This window comes from Olea europaea, chromosome 22, assembly GCF_002742605.1.
Source record: "Olea europaea var. sylvestris chromosome 22, O_europaea_v1, whole genome shotgun sequence".
NCBI classification, from domain to species: domain Eukaryota; kingdom Viridiplantae; phylum Streptophyta; class Magnoliopsida; order Lamiales; family Oleaceae; genus Olea; species Olea europaea.
This window is the reverse complement of record NC_036258.1, coordinates 5,669,379-5,680,365: the sequence shown is the minus strand read 5'-3', so window position 1 is coordinate 5,680,365 and position 10,987 is coordinate 5,669,379. Positions and strand designations below refer to the sequence as shown.

The window sequence follows — 10,987 nt, the reverse complement described above, 5'->3', positions numbered from 1 at the left end:
AAACAAGTTATAATAAATAAAGTATACAATTATAATAAACTAGAATGTGATATCTTATTAGGAAATGACTTTATCCAACAATTTCAATATTATAAACAAAATAATTATATGATAATGTTACAAACACCTTGTGCACATCTATTAAAAATATCAAGAGAATTTAGACCCTACAGAGTTCAGTCAGCCCAGCGTGGTGATAAATGGGAAAAAAGACCAATAATACAAGATGAATTAAAAAAATAAAAAACTATCATATAAAAAGATCCTAAAAACAGAAATAGAGATAAATATGGAAAAAACCATAGAACAATTAGAAAGAATTTATGGAGAAAACCCATTATTATTTTGGAAATCATACCATCCTAAAGCTAAGATAGAATTAACAGAAAATGTTATAATAAGAGTTAGACCAATGATGTATACCTTACAGGATATGCAAGAATTTAAAACTCAGATAAAAGAACTATTAGAACAAAAGCTAATTAGACCCAGTAATGGACCTCATAGTAGTCCAGCTTTTATGGTTATGAAACATTCTGAGCAGGTTAGAGGAAAAGTTAGAATGGTAATAAACTATAAAGAATTAAATAAATTTACTAAGTTTGATGGTTCTTTTTTACCAAATAAAGAAGTCCTAATAAACCTTGCAAAAGGAAAACAATATTATTCCAAATTTGATTGTAAATCAGGATTCTGGCAAATAAAAATGGAAGAAGATAGTATACAATATACAGCTTTTAGTACACCTCAAGGAAAATATGAATGGTTAGTTATGCCATTTGGTTTAAAAAATGCACCACAAATATATCAAAGAAAAATGGATAATATATTCAAAAAGTATAGTGATTTTCTTATTGTTTATATTGATGATATACTAATATGCTCTAATAATAAAAGAGAGCATAGGAATCATCTATTACAATTCATAAATGAATGCAAAAAGGAAGGGATTGTACTTTCTAAAAAGAAATCTATAATAGAAAAACAAGAAATAGATTTTTTAGGATTATCAATAGATAGAAAAGGAATAAAATTACAGACTCATATATCTAAAAAGATAGAAAGCTTTTCAGATGAATTAAAATTCAAAGAACAAATACAAAAATTTTTAGGATGTTTAAATTATGCTGAAGGATTTATTGAAAATCTTTCAAAAAAGAGACATAAAATACAAATTCTACTTAGGAAAACAAATACTAAAGGTTGGAATAAAGAACATACTGAAATTGTTAAAGCATTAAAAGAAGAGTGTAAAAATTTACCAAAATTAAGATTACCAGATGAAAAAGATAATTTAATTGTTAATACTGATGCCTCGGATAAATATTGGACATGGTAACCATGAATGTGAAAACATGGTAAGCAATCGACGCATTTTTATTGGCATACAGAGTAAAAGGCATCTATTCAAACGTTTTAATGATATTAGCATTAAAATCAAATCAGCCTTGGATTAAGATTCGACCAAGAATCTGTGAGTAATAGCTCGATTAGAAGAATCTGCTGCACCTAAGTCTCCGCTGCCAACACACATTCCCTACTCCATTCACCTTCGACTTTTGTTTCTAGATTTTATTTTCCACAATAGATTCCTATGCCTAGGACTTTTTCTTAAACATTAGAGAGCTCACCCATGTGCTGTAATTATGGATTTTCATAAATCCATTGAAAATTGAAATCATTAACAGTTTTCTACTATAAAAAATAAAAAATAGAAAGTGTTTAATACGAAGTAGTAGATGGGAATGGATACTGATTGTTTGTTTGCTTGCAATCATCGTCACGTGGACAACAGATACTCTTCAATCCTCCCTACCAAACTTACCATTAATTGCATATGACTGTTTAACATCAAAATGATCAAAGAACCCATATCTCTAAAGTTATGTATTGCCTCCAGTCCATACCCAATAGGAATTCTTAAGAAAACAAAGCATCCAAGTAACAGTGAAAATCGAATTTACCCCTTTTGAATGATTCTTGGATGACTTCAAAATTATAAGAATCTAACAATGTTCTATAATCATTTAAGCTTTTTAATTTCCTCTAACCTTTGCTAGTATCAGAACCATACGTGACTGAGTGTAGTGTGATGCCTTTCTTATGATTGTCTAATTCATCTTACCAAACATGTTAGAAAGATTCAAGACACATACAAATAGAATCTACATTTGTTCTATTCCAAGACACAAACATAGATGATCAACAGCAGTAACTGCACTTGAGCAATGCGACGACGATCAACCCAAATCATAAAATCCCAAGAAGACAAAAACCCTCAATTTATTATTATTATTATTATTATTATTATTATTATTATTATTATTATTATTATTATTTTCAATCTAAGATTAACAAAAAGTCAAAAATCGAGAAAACTTTACATGAGATCAAGATCCTCTAACCTTTCCCCTATTGCAAAAAGCAGCAAACTTTCAATGCCAAAAGCTTCGTATATTCAAAAAATGTATGCATTGATAAAGAGGCGACAAGATGATGAAAACTGAGACGTTTAGAGAGAGAAATTGTTCAGATCAGTGATTAGGAGCTATCTTGAAGAGTGTTGTTGAGGGGGCGAACTGTTGAAAGCTATAAATGAGAAAACAAGGAACTTGTTTTCAAGATTTTCAAAAATAAAGAAACAGACAAAATATATATAGAAAGTGATTTTTGCTTAGAATACTAAACGTGTTAAGTAAAATAATAATAAATATAATAATTGTGAGTACACAAACTGTTAAAGAAAGCTGGTAAGTGGTATCGTCTCTTGGTTCAGAGGGAGACAATTCAAATTCCTAACAGAGAGGTGTGGGGTCCATTGGGTGGGGTTGAATTTTTTTTATTATTTTTTATTTTTTAACTCTATTTATCAATTGGAAGAATTAATTAGGATTTAGGTCCCCAACATAATGGAAATAGAATGAGTAGGTATTTGTTCTTCAACTGATAGAAAGTGAGTCCCTGCATGCCTAATTGCTATGATTTGAAGGTTGTAGACCTTCTTGCTTTATTTTGAATAGATTGGTGACTCTGATTGTAATTTTTCTTTCTAAGTTGTATGTTGTCCAAATGTCAACGCACACAAATGTTCTTCTATGTTTTGGCTGTTATGTGAAATTAAGATCCAATTTGCGCTCCATTAAAATGTATTTTTGGGGGAAAAATATAATTTGAAATAGTGGTTTTTTGAAGAATATATTGTTAAAAATGAAAGAAAAATTTTGAATTTATGTATAATATTATTTTATTGAAAAATGTGTAGTTAAAAAGATAAGAAAACATTATATTTTGGATAAAAATGGGTTCAAGCAAGAGCTAAGATCTACATTTTCTATTCTGATACTAACATTCTTATATGGACATTTGTCGTCCTTTCAGACAAATTTCTCAAATAAAGTTGAATAACAAATTGATGTCTTGCACTTCGAAACAAAGCAAGTTGGCTTCACGAGCAAACTCAACGAAGAAATTGGATGGAGCCAGTTTTAAAGGACAATTTGCTCACCTAAATGTTCCTATCAAGACATTATTGAGCCAAGTTGAAAAAGACAACTCCGGATTCCACATGGTAGCCAATCAATAGGGACCATTTGAAAGAATTAATCCTTTTGTTTGTGCACACATGTAATGCAGCTTTAAAATTAGTAAATTAAAATTGTATTACATTTACACTTTACACTACGATAGAAATTATATTTTTAATAAATTTTGATAAAAATTGGTGAAATGTGTGACTAGAAAGTTGATAAAATTTGTGAATCCTATTAAATACGTTGTTGAAAATGAGAAACAAATAACAACTATAGTTGAGAGAAAATTTTACGCCTATCAAGTTTGACAAATTATCGTTACAACAATATTTAAGTTGATGTTCGATTAACTTTTTATTATTTCTATGATCATTCGATTTTTTTTATTTTTTTTTTCATTTTGATGTGCATGCTGTTTTATATTCATTCAACGTGTTTTGTATTGTGTTCTCGGACATTTTTCATGCGAAAATTAGCTTTAAGAGAAAGAAATCTTGTAAGGAAAATTTTCCATATTACCATAAAAAATACATTTATATAGCAAGTGTAGAAATGCTTCTTATGAATGTCAATTATTGCGACCTTCAATTATTGCTTCACTACGACAAAAAAAATTAAAAAAATATATTTGAAAGTATTTATTGATTTTGAATTAAAAGAAAAAATAAATGAAGAGCACATTTGTAGATGACAATGAAAAGCATCAGGTTTTGGACCGCACAAAATCTATGACCGATTTAATTAATTAATCAATTTCAAAAGCTTCACAATTGATTGCTAAATGACAATGGAAATGGCAATGACCCTAATCCTAATGCATTTAAAGGCCAGGTTGGATGAATTAATATACAAATCAATTCTTGATAGCCAATTATGAGTACTTAATTAATTCTATTTTTTAGATAGAATATGAAAAATCATTTAACGGGCACCAACGTCTATCTTATGTTAAGTACGATGACTTGACATATTAATTTATTTATAGATAAATTTATGGTGGATATCAAGATTTAAATTAAATTTGTCATCAACCAATGAATTAATATGTTGTATCATTGATACTTAATATAAGATGAACACCGTTATTCATTATATCATTTTTTAATCAGAAGAAAATAGTTAAAAATAATTAAGTAGTGTACTCTTTCAAGACTAAGTATCATGAATTTAATCTACACGTCATAAGTCGTGTCAAGTATATAGATAAAAATTATTAGCCTAGATAAAATGATTCAACAAGGTTAAAAAATTAAAATGCTATAAGTTCTAGATTCTATTACTATAAATAAATTTCTCCCTTCTATATCAATTTAAGCTTAAAGTGAATTGCTTCAATGTACTTTTTTTTGCCCTAAATGAAATTCAGATAGTTTTCCATGGACCTTTCTTGAATTAAGAAAAGTAAGACATTAGACGTATCATAAATTCTTTTTCTTTAGGTCCAAAAGTAAATAAAGAAGATAAATTATTTAGTCATAATTGGATCCCTCTCAACATGAATGGTCAGTATGCATTAGTCCTTAAAGGCAACTTTAGTACTTGTAAGAAACCAATCGAATATATGCAAAAATGGAAAAAACATTGTCATAATTAAGCCAATATAATTATACAATAATTTCTTTTAGGTCCACGAAAGAAAACATTAGAGGTACAAAGCATCTCATTGAAATTGCCAAGAGCCAATACGCCTAAAATATAAATCGATTGCTAACGTCTTCTTGACATGTTATGCGTGCAGCACTGAAAAGAATCTAAGTAGAGTAGACGAAGATTATAGCTTTATTTGTTCCTTACTATTGTAAAGTGCACATTACAAAATTAAATAAGCCAAGGCATACAAAAAAGAGGGGCGTGTAGACTTTATGATCTAACTTTTTAATTATGAAAGCTTAACACTAGAAGGTGGATTATCTAAACAGATTTTTTTTATTTTTTATTTTTTCACTACCTTTATACTTTTTAGTAAAATAACTTTATGGGGTTCGATTAATCAGAACATTTACAAAAGGCAAAAAAAATAAAAAATAAAAATAAAAATCCCAAGAAAACTATGTGTAAAATCTTGAAAAAGAAGCCCCGGAACACAGAATTTCTGTCCTTTAAGTAACCTTTGTTCCAAGCAATTCTAAAACTTCCTCTCTTTTTCCAGTGTAGAACTCCGATTATCCTCATTCTTTCATCTGCGCGAATCCTCTTTTCTTTGCATGATAAACTGCGAAAATGGCTGTGACGCATGCTGATCTTGCTCCAAGTCGACGAAGCTGTGATCTAGGCAGCAAAACTGGTGCATTTTTAATGGTTTTGTCTACACTTTTCAGCCTCTTTTCCTTCATTCTCTGTCTCATTTCCGAGGCCAGTCGATCCCAGGTAATGATCGGAACTTTGTGATGCCTCGACCTCAACTATAACTATAATCTCCATGAGTGGTTTCATTCTATCCTTTATTATTCTCAAAAGAAGGGATTAAAGCTTTTGACAATCTTACTACATGTATATCATAGTTTACACTTTGACTTACCGAATTTATGCTTGCACAATCTCACATTAGCTTTCATATCTTACACATTTAATTCAACTATCACAATCTTGTCACGTCATCCATCTGTCAACAAGGTTGTCAAAATTAATGTACAAATAGCTTAATTGAAGCTTTAATCTGACTGATACTAATGCAGATGATATGGCAGGCGTTGAGTGGTGAAGGGAAAGGAATGAAATCCTAGTGTACGTATTCAAGTAGTGGCAGAATCCCTCTCCTGTCAGCAGCAGGTGCATTTTTTGCTTTAGCAATGGCAATGGTGATACAGCATACGTACCTATTGGTTGCAGTGAGTAAATCGGATTCTCTAATTACTTGGTACCCTGATTCTGATTTTGCCAGGAGCCTCACGTGGCAAGCTGGATTTTTCTTCGTTGTAACTTGGTACGATAAGTACTTAATTTAACTAGAATTTAGTCATAGGAAATATTTATGTTTTCATCTTCCTGCATGCCTATGTAACAGTTTCTTCTATGAAATTAAAAGAATTTATCGTATGAGTCTTTCTGATTAACATGTACCATGTGTCTACTCAAGTTTTGAAAACGTTTATTGCATGTTTGATATATTGGGCTTGTCAGTTTTGAACTACGAATGAAGAAAAATAAGTTAAAAACCTATCATTATTATTTACAATATTGCTAGGTACTAACTACCCAGCATTCTGTAATGGTTAAAATTTTCAAAACGTCGGTTTCTTGACTCCATTGCAGGGTATGTTTTGCCGTTGGAGAAATTTTGTTACTAATAGGAATGAGTGTTGAGTCGGGACATCTGAAAAATTGGCAAATGCCACGAGAGAGTTGCCTAATAATTCGACCGGGTTTGTTCACAGCTGCTGGTGTGTTCGGTCTGTTAACTGTCTTTCTTGCTTCTGGTTTATATATCACAGCCCTTCGAGAACAAATGCATACACAAGATCAAGAAAATACATTTCGCGAGATTCTGGAGGCCTCGGTCCTGTACGCATCTCCACCGAGATCGCCTGGAAGAATCCAAGCCGTTCCTAATGAGAATCCTACTTCAAGACAAGATTAGAATGTGCATACATTGTACCACTACTTAACAGACTGACAAACATTCAAATTCAGTTTAAAGAGGCAAAAAGTGGCATAAATTTAAATTTATATAGCTACAAAACCAAATTTAAATTTAAATTCCGTTGCTAATTATTTTAGCTAAAAGCGAATTACTTTTACCAACAGATGCAATCCGTTGGTAATATTCGGTACATCACCTACAGAATATCCGTTGGAGGAAGATCCAAATGTTAAACGATTATATTAGGTACAGAATATCGGTTGATAAAGAGATATTATCTTTACCAACGAAAAATTCGTTGCTTATTATCGTAGCTAAAAGTGAATTACTTTTACCAACGGATAATCCGTTTCTAATCACCATCGTTGGTAATTTTTCGTAGGTGAAAAACTGTTTTTCAGTAGTGCTTAGACAATAGAATAACATATAAGTTTGTTCCATTAAATAGCACGTTCTTCCTCATGGCTGCAACTGTATCAAATCTTGACAGAATTTCACTGAACTGCTTGAATTAATAATTCTTTAAACTACAACTACCTTAATATTTAATTATAGCCAATTAGTGCACCCATCCACGTTCTGGAACTATCCAAGAATTAATAAATTTTCTTGTATTTGTCCATTTATTTGAGTCAACCGCAATTTGTTCCCTATTGAAATCCATAGAAATTGAACAATCTAATCTCAAAATTTTCTTCGGAAGGTCAGTGATAGAGTGGTTGGCTGTTAAAGGTTATGTTTTGACCGTCAGTACCTCCGTATAGGTCGAGGATAATCCGTTGTCCCATATCCCAATGAGAAACTAACTTTCCTTCAGCGATGAAGATCAAAGCGAGTTACAGAAATCGGCCATTTGCTGGTGGAGAATGCCGGAAGAATTCGATTAAAATGGGCATTTCAAAATTGACAATTCTGATTTCTCAAATCTCACTCCAAGAATCAAAGTGCTGCGAGAAATGGAGAGGCTGGCGTTTGTTGCTGTTGAAGGATTTGAAGATCTCCGGCATAAGCTGATAAGTTACCGGCCCGGCGACTTCTGGTTGCCGGTCGGCGGGATCAAGAAGGAAGATATGGATATACCGGCTGTGATCACAATTCTTCTTGTGGGGATTTCTGGTTCTGGGAAAAGTTCTTTTATCAACTTGATGTATAGTGTTCTTGGAATATTTGGCCTCATCCCTTTTGCTCAAACATCAGGTAAAAAAATTTCGTACTAACTTATTATAACGAATCTAACTGAATTTCAACTAATTGATCTCAAAGTGGTTACATGTCTTTTATTTAAGGGAAATGCTGGAGCAACAAAGTTTTCTAAGTAAATTATCTTGTGTTAATTTTCTTTAAAAACTCTTCTAGCAAAATAATACATAATAAAGTTATTAAAATATGTTTAAAAACTGTTTCTTAATCTCAAAAGCAGATTTTGACTTATTAAAAATTCTAACAAACGGGTCCTAAGTTATGTTAAATAAAAGGTTGGTTTCATACGTCATCTAAATTATTTTAGGATAAATGGTTGTGTGCTTGACTTCATTTTTATTTGATCGCCTCCCAAATATCAAATATTTCACCGCCGTCAAAGTTTTTACTGTTTTTCTCTCTTTACTCTCTCGTTTTATTATAAGTATCTAATTGTATTTTTTTTTTAATATTGCTCGTATTTAGGCGAATCTTCAAATTATACGACAATGTTTCTAGAGGAACACAACATTTTGAGATCACCAAGAAGTGGATTTTGTGTGTACGATACGAGGGGCTTAGATCAAAACCAAATGAATGACAGCTTAGAGAGGGTTTGGACATGGATGTCAACCGGTGTACGCCATAACCAGCCTTGTTACAGGCCTGGGGATGAGACTGGTGGATCAATGGGGATGTCAAATTCAAGATATGTTAAGAGACAGGTCAATTGTGTAATGGTTGTGGCAGATTTATCCAAAATTCACGAGGCATTCATATAATGTGGTGACTAGAAGCCAGTGGAGGCACTAAAAGACCTCTTCCATTTGCCATCTATAAAAAAATGCAGTAAGTTTTGTCACTTTATCCAATCTTTTAAATTATTGTCGCATGGAAATAGAACATGAGACACGACAAGTGAAAATGTCGTTTTGAAAAGAGTATGATACATAAAGATTGTAGAATAATAGTACACAGTGCCAATCCCTAGATGACGATCACAAACCTTGTGTTCCAAAATTTAATTTGAAATTATTTTTCGTGTCAATAGCTTAGCGGTAGAGTGATCTATTTTTCGTTATTCTTGTAAGTGGCAGAGGAGAATCCTATATTGATTCTAACACATAGAGATACATTGAATGTGAGGATAGAATTAATGACCGGCTGAAGGTCTGAGAATATCTAGGTATACCAGAAACAACTGGTGCATACGACATACCATGTTTAACAGAACAAGGAATTCTTCCTGAGGAGTCTGATCCCGTGACCGCATTTACAATGACGGAAGCAATTTACAGGGCATTGCTGCAATCTGATAGAACATTTCTCCCCAAGAAGAAATTCAAGGACAGGATAGTGTTGTTCTTGTCTTGGATCGTGTGTTGCATTGCTTCCTTCTTGCTATCCTTGCACATTTCTTCTCAAAATTTGGTCCTCACAAAAATAAGCTCAAGTTGTGAAGTATTTCACAGCTAGTTTTTAGGTACATTTGGTTGTGCTACGCTCGGTCATGCATCTTTGCATGGTCAAATACACCTGTGGTCGACAAACTCTCCCCCAAAATTTTAGGTAACTAAACTTCATTTTATTTCGTGCCGTATGTTTGAATAACAAAAAGGTGACATGACAACTTTAGGGGAATGTCCTCAATTGAGATTGCAATGGATTTTAAAAGTTATTTTAAATTTAAGTATCTTCAATTGAGATTTTATTGGATTTTAATTAAATTCATTAAAATTTAGGTGTCCCCAATTGAAATTTTAATGAAATCCTTTAAAATTTAGGTATCCTCAATAATTTGTGGATTTATAAAGATTTCATTAATAGAAGGATTTTAAAAGATTTGGATGGATTTCAAGCTTAAAAATAGATATAAGTAAATCTTTTGAAATTTCACCATATTTGATAAGATTCTTATGAAATTTGTAAGAATCCATTTAAATCCACCAAATTCATTAGAATTTATAATCATTTAAAATTCATTAAAATTTTAGCTGAGAACACCCTGTTAGTTATTTGCCACTAGATTGTCATGTCAATTTTTGTGAGTCAAACTAAAAAATTATGGACAAAATGTCAAAATATCAAATTGGAACAAATGCTCAAGTTCAATCATCACTTTTCAACAGAACAACACGAATATGTTTTTAACCCATCACTTGCATGATCGGGTGTAGTTACAATCTCTGATCTAAGAATTCTTTTGGTATGATTTCGACCTTGATGTTGTGTATATATATATAACTTTACAGTCTTGTTTCTCAAGGTTTCAAATACTTCAAAGAAAACGGAACAAAATTCATCAAATTTAAGAATGGTTACTTTTTTAATTTTCAAAAACTTTTAAATTATTGTGGATTTTCTTGGGATTTCCAAATCGCAGAAGATGCCAAGTCTGACTATCTCCCAAAAAAAATAGTAAGACATCTCAAGATCAAGTGGTGGAAAAAGTTTTTATAAACTAATGCATGTCCAAAAATAGTTCAAGTATGGCTCGGCAATTGCGAAAATCAACAAAAGAGAGAACGGGCTTTTCCAAGATTCAAGAAAAGCAAGCTAATTTTTAATAGCAAAAAGCAAGTTTACTTCAAGCTTCAAGCTAGCTCAGTGCAAAAACCCAAAATCCAAGGTGCAAAAAGCAAGTTTACTTCGGCTTCAAACGCTTCCAAAGCCTCCAAGTCAAGCTCACAACGAAAAT

General features: G+C 31.7%; 2 protein-coding genes across 3 annotated transcripts; both read left to right on the top strand.

Moving 5' to 3' along the window:
• Positions 1 to 5,592: 5,592 nt before the first annotated feature.
• Positions 5,593 to 7,186, top strand: LOC111371219. 2 transcript variants are annotated; one of them, XM_022993114.1, is made up of 3 exons: positions 5,593 to 5,897; positions 6,218 to 6,453; positions 6,783 to 7,186. In XM_022993114.1, exons 2-3 carry the CDS (start codon positions 6,320 to 6,322, stop codon positions 7,105 to 7,107), a joined length of 459 nt encoding a protein of 152 aa, XP_022848882.1. In that variant the 5' UTR covers positions 5,593 to 5,897; positions 6,218 to 6,319; the 3' UTR covers positions 7,108 to 7,186. The 2 variants fall into 2 exon arrangements, with proteins under 2 accessions (XP_022848882.1, XP_022848881.1); XM_022993113.1 differs by having other exon boundaries at positions 6,206 to 6,453.
• A 426-nt stretch (positions 7,187 to 7,612) lies between these two features.
• On the top strand, positions 7,613 to 9,477 carry LOC111371218. Its single transcript, XM_022993112.1, has 2 exons — positions 7,613 to 8,307; positions 8,776 to 9,477. The coding sequence occupies exons 1-2, from the start codon at positions 8,067 to 8,069 to the stop codon at positions 9,069 to 9,071; spliced, it is 537 nt and encodes a 178-aa protein (XP_022848880.1). The 5' UTR covers positions 7,613 to 8,066; the 3' UTR covers positions 9,072 to 9,477.
• The last annotated feature ends 1,510 nt before the right edge of the window (positions 9,478 to 10,987 follow it).